The sequence below is a fragment of the Acanthisitta chloris genome, unplaced genomic scaffold (genome assembly GCF_000695815.1).
Source record: "Acanthisitta chloris isolate BGI_N310 unplaced genomic scaffold, ASM69581v1 scaffold2146, whole genome shotgun sequence".
Classification (NCBI taxonomy): Eukaryota; Metazoa; Chordata; class Aves; order Passeriformes; family Acanthisittidae; genus Acanthisitta; species Acanthisitta chloris.
The window spans coordinates 260,494-280,922 of NW_008679619.1; the positions used below are offsets into that span (position 1 = coordinate 260,494).

General features: G+C 40.9%; 1 protein-coding gene across 1 annotated transcript in view; it reads right to left on the reverse strand.

The window, feature by feature from the left end:
* KCNC1 (potassium voltage-gated channel, Shaw-related subfamily, member 1) overlaps positions 1–20,429 on the reverse strand; it is a 112,488-nt gene that overhangs the window by 91,749 nt on the left and 310 nt on the right. The window contains 1 exon segment of the mRNA XM_009077370.1: positions 20,134–20,429. This exon segment is cut by the window's right edge and continues 11 nt beyond it. Within this exon segment, the coding sequence (XP_009075618.1) occupies positions 20,134–20,429 (296 nt within the window).

Consider the following 20,429-nt stretch of genomic DNA (forward strand, 5'->3'; position numbering starts at 1 on the left):
GGATAATTTCAGACTCTTGGCAGTAAAAACAGTAGCAGGCAAGGAGACTACAAAGAATGGGTTAAATCACAGACTTCTTGCCTGTTTGGTATTCCTGGATAATAATCCACCTACAGTGACTCTACAATGTGGGTAGAAAATGCCTACCTCTTTTAAAACGTAATTTATGCACTCCTTTGCCTTTTGAAAAGGATAGACACCAGCCAGGTAGAAGACTGCTCTGCTGCATTAGGGCTCAAAATTAACCATCAAATGTGTGCCTGATGTGCAAGTCAATCTGCCAAGTCATAAATGTTACAAACAGACATCTGACTCCAGCATGTGTTTTTAAAGGATGCTTTTTGGCTATGTAGCTTTAGCAAACACTGTTTCTCCCAGCCTGTGCTAAGAGGACAGGGATACATATGCTGTTAACCTGGCACGATATGAAATCTGGCCTAAACTCATTTCCCTGGAGGATTTCTTTCTGCCAGGGCTGTGTGCTATGAGGCAGTGTCTCCCGGATGATGCCAAGTGTCCTTGACTCGATCTGCAGTAAGCAGGAAGGTGCGTGATAGTTTCTTCTGTGATGCAGTGGTGGCATCTGAGGAGGCTGAGAGTGTGAAGGAAGCTCATTCCTGTCCCCCTACCTCCACCCCCATGAGAAAAGACTTCTTGGACTTGGACCTCAAGGGGTTGGTTGGTGAGAAGTTTCTGCTTCTGAAGTAAAATTCAGACCTAGAAAATTCTATAGTGGTTGCATAAGTACTGAAAGTACAACACTGCTAAAGCTTGAAAAGCAAGCAATTGACTGGGGAACATATTTCTAATGTAATTGCTTTTTGACCTTTCTTTTTGGCTTTGCTTTGAGTTTTGATTAACTTCACATTAATTTAATCACTGAACACTGAGGAAGAAAGGGATGGGTTTGGGGTTTTTGTTAAAATTCCAGCAGCTTTCTCTTGTTCTTCCATTTGGAAGAGGAGTAATTTCTGATCCCTTCAGGAATTACTCAAGAAAAAAACCCCAGGGAAATCAAAGTTGACACTTTTGATTCTTTGAATTAGACAATGAGAATATAAGACATTTCAGGCCATCCCTGGATGCCACAAAGAAACAAAACCATGGTAAATACAAGCTAGAATTAATCCTTCAAAACCAGTACATTTTTCTTTGAGGATCACAGTGGCCCCTGAGCAATACCCAAGGCACCTAACCATTTTCTGCTCACCTACAGCAACAATTACCAGACTATTACAGGCACCAGTGAGTGAGCCTAGTGCTGTTCACATACCTCCACACACTCTGTGGTCTGCATCCTAGTCAAAGGATATTTTCAGGGAGACTGGCATCTACAAAGCAGATGTGCAACTGTTTTATTATCTGTCCTGCTCCTTGAGTCTTTGGGGGAAAACCAGGCTACTCCCTTTCCCAATATACTGCCAGTGACAGAGGAGGTCCAAGTGTCATTCTGCCATGTCTCTCCTGAGTTCTCTGCCTCCTGTCCTGATCTGGAATAGTATCTCTGCCTCTTCTGGCTGAATATTTCCTTGGGAAGTGAGTAGTTCATCTTCAATATCTGCTTAGTGCCTTTGTGTCAGGGATTGTGTAATATAACAAGGATCCTGGAGATAGAGCCAACCCAGTTGAAAAAAAAGGTGACTGCTCCGACTATGCTTTGTGCCTTTCTGTGATTGCTCAAGGATCTTCAGCGTATGTCAGGCTTCAGCTTATACAGCATCTGCTCTGGCATCTTATTCCATAGGGTGTTGGTCTTCTTGGAAGAAACCCACTGCTAGACACAGCTCTCAGCTCATACTTAGTCTGCCTGTTCTGGGAAGGCAACGTGTTTTCTGACAACAGCCAAGATAAAATTCAAAGGTTCAAAAAATAAAAAAGGTTCAAAAAGTTGGCACCTCAGGACTGATGTATAGCTTGCTCCTTCAGTTCAAAATTTCTAGGCAGAATACACAGATTATGGAGGCAATGGGTTAATTCGCTTAAATTATTTTCTGGCTTTATGAGGTTGCTGCAAGCTACAGACAGTTAAAATGTAAGATATGGTTAAGTTTTAGTGCTTTAATTTTATATGGTTTTGTTTTAAAATGTCTGTTTCAAATATATTCAAATATATTCAAATTTTGCCATTGTTTAATTACAAAATAATTATTAGATCTGTCAATAACCTGTTAGGTATATTCTGCATCTGGAAGAACAAAAATAATTTTGTGCATTTTTAACCGTTGTTTTGTAGATGCAGTGTTAAATGTTACTAAGTCTTTCCTCCCTGATCCATGAAAGCTTTGTTTTCTCATTCCCTGTCAATCTCATTGAGGAATGCTGAATAATCAGAATGAAGCAACGATAAGATTTCCTTCTGATCTCTCTGACTTATTTTGAGAAAAATTTAGTTCCCTCCACGTCGAGAAGGTGTCCTCATTTCACCTCCTTAGAGCAAACACAATACTGGAAATTCATCCAGTATCTCCAATTTATCTCCACATTACTGTGCAACCCTTAGTCTCCACAATAGCCTCCATGACACCCAGAAGAGGTAGATAAATAATGCTCTATTATGCTGATTATAGATATAAATCACTGCCAAGAAGTTGTGGCTTGCCAGAGGTCACATTTGAAGTCAGATCAAGAGTTGGTGCATTTCTGAGCTTCCCACAAAAGATTGTAACACTTCTGTCTGCTACCTTGTCTCCTTGTTGCTTCAGCTGCATCACTGTATCTGCCACTGAATCTTACACATATATTCATATTGGAGCCCTCAGTGAACAGAATACATTAACAAGCCACATCTTTTCATTAGACAGCAAATACTCTCAGTTAAAGATTGCTTATTTATTCTCGACATTTGTTTTGTTTCAATTAACATGATCAAACAAGGGCAAAGGGGTGCAAATTGTCCCATGGATTTAATGCACAATGAGATGCATTAAATCCACCGGGGATGGTCTCTCCTGCCATGGCTGCAGGGAGAGGACTAGAGGGATTGGTCATAAGCTGAGACAGGGGAGAGTCAGATTAGATGTTACAAAAAATGTTTTCCCTGTCAGGGTGTTCAGGCACTGGAATAGATTGCCCAGGGAGGTGGTGGAGTCACCATCCCTGGAAGTGTTTAAGAGGTGTCTGGATCTGACACTGGAGGATCTGGTTTAGGGTTTAGGGGTTACAGCAGTGACAGGTTAACGGTTGGACTTGATGAATTTAGAGGTCTCCTCCAACCCTGATGATTCCGTGATTCTAATCTCCCCCAGAGTAATATATATGTGGACTGCTGCTGAAACTAGCACAGCACATTTCAGTCTGACAGAGCAAGAGCCCGTGGCATGCTCTCACTTCCACAAGTGCCCTATATATTTTTATTTTATTAAGCCAGTTTTCTCCTGAAATCCCATTTAGTCTTGGATCACAGCTGAAAAGAGTCTCTGTGTGTGGTGAAGGACATAATTCTTGTGCAAGACTCCTAAGAGGAGAAATTGGTTTGGCTAGGTTGGAATGCTGAAGAGCTCTAGAGCTCTTAAAGAAATGAAGTTGGCCTCTTTCTCTCTTCTTTTTTTTTCCTGCACAGCTCTTGTGCCAGACATCAAGGTGTCCGACCTTCACAGGCCACAGAAAAAAATGAGTGCATCAGAACATGCTGTCCAAAATCCTCACGTGTCCTTACAGCAAAGGCTTCTCCAGTGTTAGCACTGATGACAATACATTAAGCTTTTCACCATGGAGCCTAACCCTTTTTTTATTTTCTGGCAAGCTCACAACAGCAAAATGTGCTCTTTTGACCACAAAATAACTTATTGCAAGTTCCCTTCTTCCTGGGCTCTTGTGAGGGCTGCTTCCTTGTTTGTGGCACATGCAGAAGGTACTGGCATATTGCTAACTCATTTGAATTATTCTGACTAGGTTGTTCTCACCTCACTGGAAAAGAATTTGCCTTAAGTGTCCACAGTCTGTGATTTCGAGCTCTTGACACTCCTGTTTCTCTACTAGTAAGCTGGTGATTTGTCATCCTATGTTCCCTTTCTATTTGTTCCTCAATGTCCAGTGAACATTGAGGGGCAAGACTTCCCTCTCCCTACAGCGATTTGTTCATCTAGTTCAGTTCAGGCACTGGAATAGGTTGCCCAAGGAGGTGGTGGAGTCACCAGCCCCAGAAGTGTTTAAGAGGTGTCTGGATTTGGCACTGGAGAATACGGTTTAGGGTTTAGGGGTTACAGCAGTGACAGGTTAATGGTTGGACTTGATGCTCTGAGAGGTCTCCTCCAACCTTGATGACTCTATGACTCTGAAGCTTCGTCCTTCCATCTCCTGTTTCTCTCCTACTCCAGGCATTTTCCTTCTCCTTGCTTCCACTGCAGCCACCGTTCTCCACAGTTCCGCTTCAGGAGAGTGCCCTTCTCACGTCCGATGATGACTGCAGTTCCTGCACTGCATAGCATCCCAAGCTCTGTGAGCAGGAGAGCAGTTATTCAACAATTAAAACGTCCTTTAAAAACCAAAATTGGTGCCACAGCCTCTGGGTGAAAAAGGAACTATCAGAAGGACAAGAAGATCTTGATGCCTCCTAAAGGCAGAGTGGTTTCGTGTTCAGAAAGGGCTAAAAAAACAGTGCCAGGTTGAGAATCATTGGAAGGATTTTTTCCTTCTGGTCTATATGGAACCCTGTTTTTATTCTCAACTGATTTAAAACCAGACAAAAACCTCTCACTTCAGACAAGATAAAGGACTGCAAGCAGATGATGTGTATTTGTAAATAGCTCAATGGCAATTATAAAAGCAATTTGGAAAAAAAAGAGATCGTTGTTTCTTTGAAAACATTCAACAAAATTTGTCATATTTGTCCTACAGACTTCAAACTGGCAAGGCTTTTTCTTTATCCAAAGATTTTAGCAAAATATTGTGCAGAAAGGTATTTACTTTATATCTCTCAGTCGCTCCCTCTTAAACTAATACTGGGCAGGGGGAAAACTTAGGGATTTTTTTAATGGAGAAAAGGGAGAAACTTTGAATAAACATTATTTGAGGGGAAGGGGAGAAATGGGAGGAAAAAAATCTTCCCTTGCTAAAATGTATCTACATTTATTTGTCCAGCTCTAGATCTGAAACTGTGGAAAACACACAGTACTGTTGATACTCCAAACCCTGTTTCGTAGCTAAAAAGCCTGTGTATTATACAAAGGCTCCCTAAGCATAATCTGCAAAACTTCCAAAACACAAACCCCAGAAAATTCATTGACCTTTTCCCATCCTGGCAACCCTCACAAGTAGCTGGATTTGAAGGACAAATAAGCCTGTGCAATAAATGTTAGAGGGGCTGGTGACATGCATGACTTTACTTTTGGCCCATATCTATGTGTGTGTTTAAGAGAATGAAATCACTGCCTCAGCATAATGGGAAACTGAAAACCAGGAGTGACCACTTAGCATTTTGATGAAGGCAGGTGCATTTTTTTAAAAAGAAATGTATTCTACACTAAGCTGTGAGCCTGTGCTGAGTTTTGGTAACTAGAAGAATTCGTAATTTGGGCTAGTGAGTTGGTTTAGGAGTATTTTTGCGGCCTGTGGACATTTTCATAGCAGGACTGCAGTGAGCACTAGCAGGAAGCATGCAGCTTGAGAGCTTCGTGTCACCCTGAAATTCTTCATGATTACAGCTAGTACCATATGCAGTGCAGGTATAAATGAGAAGATATTTTTTTTCATTTGTATCCAAGTCTTTATTGATATTCCTCTCAAGATACAGCTTCTGGTCTCTCAATAACATGGTGTGAGGCTTGTGAATGTATTTTCCAGGCATAATTTCCGGATGTATTTCTGAGCCCTTTGCCATCTGTGTACATTACAGCTCTTGTAGGAAGGTCTTTAGACTAACCTACTGCTGTGCCTGGACAGCCATATACAAGCTCAGAGTAGAAATCTCTTTTCTTTTTCTGAAGTTGTCAAACTGAGGAGCAAGGGATATCACAGAAAATTATTTCCACTATTAGTTTTGCAGTTACTAAAAAAATGATGTGCCCACAGTTATCATATGTGGAAATTGTATCTGTTAGACTGGCATTGCTAAATAAAACCCATTGACTACTGGGATGAACAATATGCTCAGCTGTCCTTGTGGCAGTAAGAAAGAAAGGTTATTGTTTCTAACATTCGTGTCTAGGATCTCTGCTTAAATTTACTGCAATTCTTGCACCTGTAAACACGCACATCTCCCTTCTAAACTAGATTGAGTAAAATTATGACAAAAATATTAGATGTAGTTTCTCACTGGTCTGAATTAGACCTTGCTGCTGAAGTCAAGAGCAGGAAAAGCTTCTATTTGCAAGAAATAACTTCAAATCAAAGAGCAGCTCCACGTGGTGTTCTCAGAAGACATACAGCTACTTTGAAATCCTACCTGGATGAAGAGAGTACCAAAAGCACTAGATGTCGGTGCTTATAAAAATGGTACTTGAATGGTCAAAGCAAAAGCCTGTGGATACATAGTTCCCCTATGCATATTCCATACCCATGTACATCCAGGGTAGAGAGTAGCTGCCTGCTTCATCCAGTGTTAATTCCTGTCTGATAGAGGTTGTGTAATTTAAGTCTCTGTTATAAAGGGACAAACGGCTTTAATTGTTTCAAAGGAGAGTTCTCCACCTTCTAGCAGAATGAAAATAAGGATGACCTTCCCAGATTCCTACATGTGAAAGGAAACTTTCCCATTTGCAAGAACCCAGCAGAAGCTGCCTTTGAATTTTCTTACAAGGTGACCTTCACCAATTGTCTTGAGTATTTTGCACTTCAATATTGAATACTTGTTAAAAATTCTAATCATATTTTGGTTTTATCTTGTCCTTTTCATAGAAACTTTTAAAAGTATTTTCTCATAAATGGTTGAGACTCACAGAACCTTGTTGATGCAGAGAGATATTAGTACTGGCAGTCTCCTTATCAGATGCACAAAGCTACTACAACTGACATTTCAAGTTTTTAATGCTGAGGATCTTCGGGGATCAACTTGAAGAGAACATCTGCAGCTGTGCCTGACTTCTAAGGGAGCTATGAAGATTGGGATATCATGCTGAAATTTCTGTTGTGGCCTTCCTTTTGAACTCAGTGATTATATCTAAAGGGGACTTTGGCTCCTGCAGGATGTCCAAGGCTTAGCAAGACCACTGACACAAGACTCAGCCCGATGCCTGTAACCAGCTTGTGACCAGCTTGTTTTCCGATGCGGTAGCAGACCTTTTGGATGCCAAGCACAGAGCCTTGAATTGCTGCTACTGCAAGAGCATAGTTAGTTTAAAAAAAGCATGTATTTCATTGCAAACTAGGCTGAAATTGTTTTCATGCAGAACATACAGAAAGCAAGGGCACTAGGAATACAGCTCCAAACTTCCTTGCTTTTGCTTATGTTGCTGCCACGGTTCCTAGCAAGATTTCTGTTTCATCTACATTTGCTGTAGTTCCTCCTTTCTTCCTTTCTAATAATTTAAGAGACAAGATGACAGAACAGATTAAAAAATATCTATAAATAATACCGTACGTAAAGAGGCATTTACCCACCGAGTCTTAAAACTCATTCCCTGATTTGGTTCTATTTTTATAAGCTTCATCTTACTTGACACTGACAATGATTCACATAAATATTAAGTATTCATTTTTAGTCCATTGCACATAACTGAAGTTAAACTGTAGTGTTCTTTGGATTTTTTACCATCAAGGTCCTTACTTAGGATGGAAAGGGGGTTAGGAGGATTCAGTTCTAAGCACTCTACAGTTTGGTCCCATGGTCATATATCAGATAGCAATGACACTCACATTTCAAATGATTTCTTTTGTTGATTTTTTCTTCTGTAGCATACAAAAATAGGGCATGTTATCCTTAATTAAAGTCTAAATCTGAAGGCTGTGGAATAAGGTGATTTCTTATTTATCCCTCTCTGTTGTGTTGTGGTTATATAAAACAACTCTATCACCATTGCTTTGCTATATCTTGTTTTTTAATTAAATCAGTCGTGAAGTGTTTTATTCATCATCCAAACGTTTCATTCTTTGGACTGCACAGCAAAGTTATTTAAACAATGAAAGAAAATATTTTTCCAATGTTTGTCACTCCTAAATTCTAATACAATTGTGTTTCTGTTATAGCAGGAGTAGATTTGATAACAGATGGTAAAACTGCAAAACTGTCTCTGCTTCATTAGAGCCCCTGGCAAGTCTCCTATATAAGGTAAATTACAGCAGTGAGGGATATTTAACAATATACCCTTCACAGTTTCCAGTGAGATTTTGAACTAGTTCTATGTGTATCATTAAGGCAGTGAATGCAATAGCTGGAATGTCTATTGATCACTTCTGTGATGGTGGCTAATACCAGAACTAAAGCATACGTGCTATAAAAGGCCTTAATCTAGCAAAGACTTGTTCTAGTGCTTTTCCGAGTTAAATTTATCCAGGCAATAGTTTAATTGAGATCTTTTTCCTTTAATGGTGATAATGCATTTTTATTAAAAAGTAATAAAATCTAAGTGATCAATTTCCACTTAAATGAAAAGAATGTTTATGTTAAAATATTGATGAAAAGGCAGCCTTCAGAGGCTCTAAGAATGCTCTTATTTACATGGCACGACTGAAAGGTGACAGATTGATAGCCCTGGGAAACGTAGGTCTTTTCAAAACAAATTATGTGATGTGTCCTCACACTGACTGGGGAGCTCACTTTGCAGCACGGCAGAACTGCTCAGCCTCTGGGGTGAAAAAGTTGTCTCTAATTCTGCATATCATCTATTTCTGTGTATCATCTCATACTTTTCTGTGCCTTTTGTCCATTCCTTCTCCACAGGAGCTGCGCAGAGATCTCTAAATCATTAAATGTGGCTCACCCAGAAGTCAACTGCATGAGGATGACACAGGGTTATTTCCTGAGAGGAACTGCCTTCCAACTAGTGAGTGACTGAAAACGAAAGACCAGTGCTGTCACACGCTAACATCACACTGTCTCTGAAAATGTCGCTAAGTGTATCTGTTTTCTGCTGTTAATCTTGCTGAATTCAGTAGCCCGGAATTGCCACACAGGAACAACTTCTTACTTCCACATCACTTGGAACTGCTGCTTTGCCATATACCCGAAGTGTTGGTTTGTGAATTCCTCATGCTGTGCAAACTGGATCAACTTCACTAACTGCCTGGATTACGCAGCTCTCTGAAGCTGGGAGGTCTCTTGAGCAGAGACGGCTGAAAACTTGAAATCCTGCAGCTGTAGGAAGATGTTAAGTTTGAAATGTCACATTCTACACAGAAAACTGTAGCCACCGGATTACTGCATCCAGGGAACTGTTTCACACCACAAATATCTCCTGTTTTCATTTGAGCATGTTTTTGAAAACAGCTTCTATTCAGAGTGTATTCGGCAAGTACAGTTAAAGGACTTTTCCTGTTAGTGAAGGAAAAATTATGGGCATTAATGAGGCTTTGATATATATGTGAGGCTTTGATATAGCTGCCAACAGTACTAAAGCAGTTCTGGGTACAGGCAGAAACAATACTGTAGGCACTGGGAAATGTTAACATGCATTTAAAAAAACTACATCTGCAGGGTTGAGTATTTTCGGAATTGTTTGGGAATTTGAACTCACATGGCGACATCCTTTCATGAGTCTGCCCTCAGAAGTGAAGGTGTAGGAAGTGACTGCTAGATTTCCGTGATGCAGGAGGGATGGAGGAGATGGTGATGGAGAAGCCCTGCTGTCTGTGCACTGGCCGTCACAGCTCATACTCATACTGCACCTTTTGAAGGATCACAGCTTTGGGTGATCTGCTCCAGACTAGGTTGGTTTGGGAAACACTACCATCTGAGTCTAGTGTAAATTCTTTCCTAAGATGTTGTCAACTTGCTGTTTTTATAGCAATAGCATTTAAAGGTGTCACACAAATTATAACTCTATTGTGCTAGTTACTGTAATAAACATACAGTAAGGGAGAGATGAAAAAATGCAAAGCAAGTAACCTGAGAAAGGTCGTTTTCCTATTTTGAAAATGAAAACACTAAGGTTAAATGTCTCATATGATTTCACACACAGTAAAATTCGTAGCAAATGAGAAGGGCTGAAGCATACCTAAATGATGTGGCATAGTATCTTGCTAATACAACATGGTGTTCGTGTGCCTGTGCCATTGTAAATGTTCATTTGCTGAGCTATGTGTATATGGCTGCCTTTGTACTACTGGCGTGCTGTGGCATCCCCCTGAGAGGATTCTTCAGAGCTAACATATGCAGGCAAGCAGGACGCACAAATAATGACTTTGGTCAGATCTGCTAGCAATGCTTGCTTGATAAACTGCATTAATTCAGTTGCCTGCAATAATTCGTCCAAATCTCAGGTTTGGAGGCTTTTTCAAGGTTTTGTTTTTTTTCGCTTTCTTGTAAATTCCCACCATATAGGTCTGTATATATGTCTGAGGACATGTGTGGACTATTCTGAATGAATGTTAAAAATCACTTGGTAATAACAAAGGCTTACCCTGCTGTCCTAGCCAAGATATCCTTTGAGAACAGGTCTGGAAGATCTGGAAAACATGTCATCTGAGGAAGTGCTGAGGGAGTTGGGTTTGTTTAGCCTTGAGAAGAGGCTCAGGGGTGACCTCATGGTTCTCTGCAACTACCTGACAGGGGTTGTAGAGAGGTGAGGGATGGTCTCTCCTGCCATGGCTGCAGGGAGAGGACTAGAGGGAATGGCCATGAGCTGAGACAGGGGAGATTCAGATTAGATGTTAGGAAAAATGTCACAGTGTTCAGGCACTGGAGTAGGTTGCCCAGGGAGATGGTGGAGTCACCATCCCTGGAAGTGTTTAAGAGGCACCTGGATCTGGCACTGGAGGATATGGTTTAGGGTTTAGGGGTTCCAGCAGAGTGGCAGATAATGACTGAACTCGATGATTTTAGAGGTCTCCTCCAACCTAGATGACTCATGGTTCTATGAACGATATATGTGTAGTTTTAGGAGTTGCTCTAGCTGGTGGTAGTGCATATATAAAGACTAATTTGTGGTTTGGAGTTGAAGACACTATAGAATTGTTACTGAATTTCTAACTTTTCATTTGTCTTTAGTCCGTGCCACAGACACAATGAAAACTGAGCTTCATTTCCTAGCAGAGCAGGTTCTCCAAAAGATGCTTTCTTTAGAACAGTGAATGCACTTTTGCACTATTGATTTCCTGCTGCTTAGACATAACTAACATTTCAAGTAATCTATACAGTTTTGAAATTTACATTAGGTCTTTTAATAAAATCACTAGCACCTTAGGGAGTTCTTGCTAGGATATACAGTGAACTCCTATCAACTGAACACTAAACAACAGAACATAAAATTTCAATGTCGCTTAAGCAAAACTCAGATCGGAGCTGATCTGCCACTACCTCCAAACCAGAACCCCAAACATCACCCCACAGCAACTGCTTCAGACAGGTGCTGGCTGAGCTATCACAGCATGCTTAGTTTGTTCCTGGTTTGTCCTTACAAGTGCTTTACCGAAAAGCCCTGAGTTAAAATCAGTTCTGCATTATGCGGGACACATTCCCAAGAAGTGCTAAGATGTACTGTCACTAGATTTCTTGCAGAACTCCACACTAGGAGAGATGGGGAGATCCACGCTAAAAAAAGCAACGGGAATAGCACAATGTGGCTGATATCATGTTGTCGTGTTTCTAGAGTAGAGATCAAAAGGCTGCTGTGAAGGCAAGCCCTTTTGCATTGCGTGTTGTGGCAATTACACAATTGTCCTTGTCCTGAAAAATTCTGCTTGAAATAAGTCTGCATGGTCTAAAATCAGTGGTGGCTGGGGCAGTGGCCCCACAAGATGGGGTGAGATTTTCCTGACAGTCTCTTAACTTCTTGCCTGTGTCCTTTTTGTGCTGTAAGACATGACCTCCCTTCCGCTGAATGTTGTAGGTGCTCAGCATCTTAGAGATTTCTTCCTATTCATTTTGTCTCAAAGTCTCTTATCAAATTTAAAGCATTCTGACTGAAGGTTTTAATTTAATTAATAACTGGATAAATCACAAGACTGGCCTCCACCATCGATGCCAGTCAATTGATCCAGCATAATGAAGACTGCAAGAATCCCAAGTGAAAAATAGAACAGGGTTATTGGAATGTGTTTTCAAAGTGAAATCTGCAGCTAAATTTCTCAAGTATGTCAAATGATAAGGAACCTGTGGTTTTCTTTGAGGGCAAAGGTGGGCAGGAATAGGAATTCTGCTGCAGTTGAAAGAAGTACCTATTATCCTGTTGGTGTATTTCTGTACACATTTTTGATTTTTTTGTGAATGCTGGGCAGATGATCCAGGAAATTCAGGAAAGAAGATGGATACAGTTTGGTTGTGCAGACGAAAAATATATCTTTTGACATGTATTTGTCCCTGAAAATTGTAAGACTCGATAGTAATAGGTTTTGCCTTTGCCATTTAAAACCAAATAATCCATCTTTCTGCTTCTTAAAAGGGACATTCTTTCCCAGGTTTTCAAGTAAAAAGCCAATATGATATTTTAAGCCATTTCATGTAGTCACAACATCACAGTGGTCTTGACCCATGATTTTCTGAAAGTAAATCTAGCAGTGCTGAGATTTATTGCTGCTCCTGAAGTATCAACATAATTACGTAAGTGTGTGGCAGCAGCGTGTGCCTGTGTTGGTAGCTCATGTACAGCACACACATCGCGGGCTGTCTGCAGCGCACTGAAACCAGAGATTTATTGCATTTACAAAGGGCCATTACAATGCAATTTTAACTTACTGTCATTAAAGGGTCTTACATCATAAGCAATCACTGCAAAAAGCCTTGGACCGGGATTTATTCACAATTTTTATAGCATGATTTATTAGCGCCCCTGTTCTATCTTACAAATCTTATCTGAAAGAAATGAGAATCAGTTAGGGCCTGGTCCTTTCACCTTTACCCGTGTTGGGTGGTACCTTGCTCTCAGCCTGAAGGAAACGGGGATATTCCTGGAGTAAGCTATCACTACAGGAGTAGGAGTGAAGCTAGCAAAATCTGGGTACTTACTGAGCACAGGAGAAAGATGTAAAAATTATTCTAGAAATGACAGCATTTGGTTTATATTCCAGGGGGAGGGGGTGGTTCTCCATAGATTCATAGATTTCTCTGATTTCATCCCATCCTAACACTTCAGTGTACCATGTGGAGTGAATCACATATTTATGTAATGCAATATTCAGTAGAGAAAGCCAAGTCAGCCTTCTAAACTGTTCTTTCCTCAGATCAAATTCAGTATATAGTAACTGAGAAGCTAATTGTAAGACAATTGCAAAGATCTCAAAATGGCTGTTCTATTAGTCTTATCCCCCAAGAACGCACTAAAATTTCTTAAAATCAAGCCCATACGGAACGGGAACTCCGTTTTGCCATCTGTATTTGCATGAGAAAATTACACACTTGCTTATCAATTAGGGCCCGATTTTTCAATCTGAACACCCCTGCTTGCCCTTTTCATGATGAAATTCAGTACTTGGATATGATTTAGTTGAGCATTAATTGAAGTTATGTGGTTTGAAGGGGAATGTATTCTATAGTCCTCTGCAGTAAGAGAGGGCCAGTAAGATCATGATGAGCTTTGTCGGTCTTAGAGCTCTATGCTTTGATGTAGTTTGCTGAAGATGCCCGTGTCTTTAAAAGATCATGAAAATACACATTTGAACACGTGTGCTCCTAATAAATTGCTAAGATCAATCGCACTTCAGTGCTTTGGAATGGAAATATGCAATGTAGCTATTAAAAACGCAGTGCACTGTAAACAATTTGTTATCCTGAACCACACTGCAGGAAAATTCATTGCTATCCTTGAAGTTGGTGGTAATTTTGGCACTGAGTTTCAATAACAGTAAGGCTGGGCCCCCTGTCGCTGATTTGCTAACATCTCCCCTTATGCTAAAAGTAAGGCAATATGTACAGACTTTACTAAAGTACTACCACAAATATACACAGACCAGTCCCTACTTTTACAAATAAGATGAATACTCTTAAACGCTAGACTGCACAGCAGAAGGGAAAAAGAAGAGAGAAAAAGTAGTTTTCCTAGGTATAGTGTAATATATCACATTTTTGTGACCAGTTCTAATATAGAAATATTATAATTGGTCCACAGATCTTTTTGTTCTTTGCCTCATGATATACCAACAGCAAATACCAGTATTTTGTTGTGTTTTTTCTCCTAACCAAAACCAAAATAGCAAATGTCAGGAGAAGGGCAAAGAAATTAACTGAAGGCACATAGGGATGGATTAAAGCGAGAAGGGACCAAATATCATTCTGGACCCAGTCACTTAATTCCTATTGATTTCAGTGGCACCACAGTTACATTTGCAGAAATATTTTGGGATGGTTTAATTTTGAAGTCCTTCCTCATATGGAAATCCCACTCAGCACCGTAGGAGGTGGCAGTGATAGGAAGGCATATATATGTGTATTCATATGATGGTATGATCCATACAATCACAGCCTTGGCTAAATCAAGTAAATTTTGTAACCTAGAAACATTAAAATTAAGTAAGATTAAAAAAAAATAAATTAAAATGGCAACAGATGCTGTTCTTTTTTAAGGTTTAAAATAATAGAAATAAAATTGGAAATAGGCAAATGGATTAAAAAAAAACCTTCCTTGAAATAAAGCTGCTAAGTCTGTACTAGCCAGCCATGGATTTGTCAGGTGGATAACATCATCCCTCTCATCTCCCTGTGAGGTTGTGACTTCAAAGAGATTGTAAGATGTTGTGGGCAGACATCCTATCTTCCTATGTGTTTCTGAACAACTCAAACTGGTGCAGTCATGATTCTGCATGGCTGCTCTGGTATTTTTGTTAAATTTTTTTTTTTGTATGTGTGTGTGGTGGTGGTTTAAAAATTAAAGACTTCTGAAGTTGGAAGGGCAATTCCCAGGAGTTATTTTTGTGCCTGCTCCCACCTTGGCCAATATGATAAGGAGTGAATGTGGGACTTGGTGTGAGCAGTGAACACTTCCTAACTGGCATTGCAAAAGCTTCTTTGGTCAGGATGCAGAGAAGACTACCATGCTCACTAATGGGTTATGTAAGGATTTGCAGTAACATGTTCCTTGATGGGAGAAAACAGGAATAAAATGGAATTTTTAGGAACGCTATTAATATTGAATGATAGAATGGTAGTTAATAGATGTCTGTAATTCCATTATACAAGTGCAAGGGAAACCTCATTTAAAGCGGAAAGATTCTCATTTTTCCAGAGCTGTAATGCAGCGTGCAGACAAAATTAGGCTGTCTCGTTAATTGTCAAAAGTATATGGTGAGAATTCCTGCAGCCAGCTTCAGTGCAGGATTAGATATGCCTCTGCAGGAGACACCTTCAAGAGAGGCCCAAGGTGGGAGAGCAGCCCATCAGGGTCCCTTTGATGCAACCTGTCCCTGAGGAGAGGGGTGAGTGCCTGTGGGCAGAGGAAAGCTTACGGGGCAGCTCTCTCATCCCTTCTCTCCCTCTCTGCTCACGCTTGGTGGGAGCCCCCAGACCCGTCTGTGGAGTGCTCCTGTGTGGAGTGTGTCCTGCACCAGGCGGCTGCGGAATAAGTTCCCCTTGTGAAGGATGATGAGTAGCTATTCCCACTCCCTGATACTTGCCTCAATTCCTGAGCTTACCCCTACTGGGCAGGGGTAAATAATGACCAGAAATCACCCCAGCCTCTACTCCTCAATACAGCATGGTTATTCAGGAACTAGGACCCCATAAGTCTTCTCCTATCTACGGGCTGTAGTGCATATAGAGAAAAACTAGTTTAAATGAACACAGCAAGGTTGAAATGCTCTTGAATGTACAAAAGAAAGGTGGAAAAATCCCTGGGGAATACCTTTTTCTCATCTCTTTACCACTATCCTTTTTCCTGTCTCCTTCTCAGTGTCGCAAACTTGTCCTTCAAAAGTCACCCACTGAGGAAAGCAGATTCTTCTGCAGGATGTGAAGGAAAAACATGAGGGAAGGTGAGTGAGAATTTTACTTTTCCTCTTACAGATCAAAACCGTATAGCATATGCCAGGATGGCAAGTCAAGCTGTTGAGGACTTTCCATAGGACCCCAACCAGCTTTTATTTAAAAATAGTAAAAATGTTTGCTTGGAAGGACTTGAAAGCTTTCCTGAGGTTCTTTAATGAAGCTTAACCGTCCAATCTGAATGTGAGCACTAGTGCAGATTCTCAGCTGAAAGCTCCTCATTCCCAAACACTGAGTAACCCAATGAATGTGAACTGACACAAACACAACCTTATCCTGCTAGGGAGGAGGAGGAGGAAGGGGGACAAATATGTTAGATACCTGCAAGCCAAACTCCCCAGGAAGTCAGTGTAAGCTTTGCTAGTGGAAGAACAGCATGACCAGACATAAATATAAGAGACAGGATGCCAAGAAAATATTTTTCACACATTTGTGTACTGAGGGACCTATGAAGTCTAGTTAGTGCAGAGGGCAGGAACTCTACCACAACGTAAGTCTCGGGTATGCCGCTGTAGTCTACCTCTGTAGCTTTTCTGTGTGACTATTTCCTAGTGCCTACTTATGAAAAATAAATGCACAAAGTTGTCTGGCAATGCAAAAAAAGACATTTCTAAGGAGCTTTAAAGAAATGTCTCACCAATTTACGTGCACAATATCCAGTGACATGCAGTGATATTTAGCTGCCTAATCAGATACTTCTGACATCCTCCTGGATGCCTATCTACATACACACCCAGCATCTATATAGATTGTATCCTTTCCATCACCTTGTCTGTTACTCTTTTCAGATCTCCAGGTACCAGACTTTGCCTCTGGCATCTAAATGTGGATTCTTTAAGTTAAGGAGAAGTGCAGCATCCATTTATCTTGCTAAGGTAGGTATCTAAGGCAGTCTGTGATTTCAGACAAGCTACCTTTTCTCATTACACATATAGAAGCTGAAGAAAATCTTTAAAGTTGTTCATTTTTTTAGAAAGAACCACATTATTTGAGAAATTAGTGCGTAGAAACCCAGAATTTAACTAAAATCAGCTACCATTGTTTTAACAAGAAACTGTTGATTATGTTGCACCTAAAGACAAATGATTAGTGACTGGGAGCTTTGCTTTATCAAAGTTTAGAAATAAACACAATTTGCAGAGTTAGCTGATTTTGCCTGACATACGCAAGTTCACTTCCAGTCTTCCCTGGCTGTCTACAATGACATCAGATGTAATTTAGTATGAGTCAGGTGCAGGTGAAGCAAAACAGTCAAATGTACTTGTATTTGTAAGCAGTGTCCATCAAAATCCTCCAAGAACGGCTAGATTTGAGTAAATGCTGAGCTTTTTGTAGACAGTTCCTAAGCATCCACCGAATTAGTGTACCAGATACAGACCAGAGAAATCTTGCTTTATACAGACATGCAACTTTTCATTTAATCTTAATATTCATGGACTGTATTCCTTTTACTTGCCCAAGAGTAACAGTATAATGGTTATGTAAACTGATGCTTACATTAAGATGTTATTTTGACATGCATTTTGGTGCCATATGTAAACACCAAGTGTATGTAACAACCACCCCTAGCACAGCTCTCAGTTCCATTAAGGAAGATAAATTTTTGTGATTTGTTTTTTGACAAAATGGCAGTGTAAATTTAGATTTCTGCCTGAAATACTGTTTGTAAATTAAAGTAGTGTACACAATTATAAGTGAGGTAACAGTGGATTTGTTGCCTGACACTACTAATGACTGCCTTCATATACCATTCAGTCATTAACGATGCTATCAATTATTTTACTGTAAATTAGCTATTGTGAGCTTGAGGTCTTTTTGCAATGTCTGTGTTAGGTTACAGGAGCATAAGTCAAACTCCAATCTCTTTTTACATCCATAATCATAACATATGGCTTTTATTAGAAAATGTTAAGTGTCTTATAATGTCTTCTTAATGGACAGTGTGTGCATGTGTTGATGATGAAAGCCATCTTCCTTCATGCAAAATATTAATGCATATGGCCTACGTCTCCATAGATACAAGTTAAAGAATCATATTTAACCCATGAAATATTCAGCGCACGCTTTGCCCAGAATGCATATTTTAACAATCCTTTGAGGAAAGAACAAGTTAGAGGAGTTGAATTCTAACAGGTATGCACACGTGATTGTGAATAAATGGCATATCATCCACTGCAAAAATACCCCAACAAGCCCAAACTGCTTTATAAAACACCTATTGCTAATTGAAAATACCCTTAGAGAATTAGAAAATGGAACTTATATCTTCCTAGAATTCCAGCTTGTGCATCACAACGACTCCTAATATTGCTTACAGATTTTTGTCCTTCCCCCTGAAATACAATGCCTCCAAGCAAAAGGGTGTTTTAGCCTCTGTTTGCATCCTTTTCATTAGGACAACATTATCTATCTGGCTTTTGAACCACTCCACAAAATCTTGGACAAGCACGCTGCTTTGACTTGAAATGTGTTTTACCAACAGATTCCTGGGTACCAGAGAGATCTGCTATTCAATGCCTGCTAACACTGGGCTTGGTTAAAGGCAAGTAAGCATTTTAAAGGATACCCTCTAGCCTTCCCTCTCTGTTTCCATGTTCCCTTGGCAGAAACCAGGGATTTGAAAGGTGCAATACAACAGCATCATCTTTTCATCTTGTGGTAAATATTTTATTATTCCTTCATCCTCTATGCTGTTTAAAAGAATTAATTTAAAATATTAACTCCTTTGTTCAGGGAAGAAGCCTCCAAAGGGTATGGAAGCAAGAACTTTCAGAAATGCACCAAGATATAACTTCAGGCTCCGCTCCAGCTTTCCCCATTCATTCAGTTCGCAGACCTGGTGTCTCCCTGCTGGAGAGCTCTGCTCAGACCTAAAGTCTCCAGCAGCTGCTGCTCCACCACCCATTCATACACTACCAGCTCCCCTCTCCCTGCACTGCCACTTCTCTTTCCTCCATCCGTCCAATTTTCTCCCTAATCTGATCTCATTTCTTTGATCCTCCTCAGGAACACTGATCATCCTCCCACACCAAAGCACCACTCATCCCTACTGAGGGCTGCCAACAATTAAGCTGTAACAAAGGTACATTAAAAAGAGGAGTGAAACCTGTGCAAACCAATTTCTTTGTGAAGGCATAATCCTTCATCTGTTTTCCTGCTTATCAGTATGGGTATCTTGGAGGTTAACCCTGCTGCTTTTCCTGAAGTAAATGTTATCATTACTTTTGATTTCAGGAGCAGAATCAGGCCCTAATTAATGTAATTATCTTCATATGTCATAGCATGAAAGGTGCCTACTTAGACGAGTCAGGTGACTGTTACAGACCATCTTTATCCACAGTTATGCTGTGAACTGCACCAGTGTGCATTCCCTTTCCAAAACAACCGCAGGCACCAGGAGGGGAGGAGTTGTCCTTCAGTAGCAGGCAAGAAACCTGTCAAACACAGTGTCCCTTCTACATGAATGAAACCCTCTCCTCTGATTAATACTTTGCATTTCCCACAAGGGAAAAAGACAAGAGTGAGGAGGTAAGTGAGCAACTGAATTACCCATTCTCAGAGAAGCATGATCATAAATATTTAACTTGGTATGTATGAGAAAAGAGAAAGGAACAGATTCCCTTCCCAGACCAGGCTGAGAAACTCTCCAAATCCCCTGGTCCCCCATGGGCTGCCTGCTCCCATGATCCTTTCTCCATCTCATAAAGGAGAGAGAGCCATTAGCTCATAAGAGGGCTGAACAAGGTGTCTCTCTTTTTACTGGGGGACGTCTGACTGTAAAGATCTATGCATAAAGGGAAATTACCTGGTATAATGGAGATCTCTCTGGCCCATGAATGGGACCCTGCCCCAAGCTGTGGAGTTTTAGGAGCCTGTTAGAAAATAAGGGTCTCTGGAAGCCCACATATGAGTACACAAGCTCATGCCTTGGTGTCCACTCGTGCCCCATGCATGGGGCCTGCTTGAGAGCGTGGGTTACGTCCCCGTAGCCCCTGCATGATTTTTGTATGGCCACACACATGGATGGCTGCTCTGCTCTGACAGTGGAGGTAACCCTGACGGTGCTGGGAGGAAGTGGGACTGCAGGGAGGTTCGAGTGTTTTGATGAGGGTGCCCATTGCATAGCTTACCCTTGCATATCTGGAGGAGTAGGGATCCTCAAAGAGCGCCCAGATGCGGGGCTGCCACCGTCTCCAGAAGCCCCCAGACCTGCCATCCGGGGAGTCACTAAGTGCTAGGCGTTTTGTCATCTCCAGCTCATCTTCACCATCACCAGAGTCTCCGGTGCCATCTATGTCTCCGTCCTCAGCACTGCTATCCAGGGGCGCCCCACCAAAGCTGTCCAGAGCCTCTTCGGCGTCGCGGTGCTGCCGGTAGGTCATCCAACAGCAGGGCTCCACATCGGTCTCATCGATGCCCCAGAAGG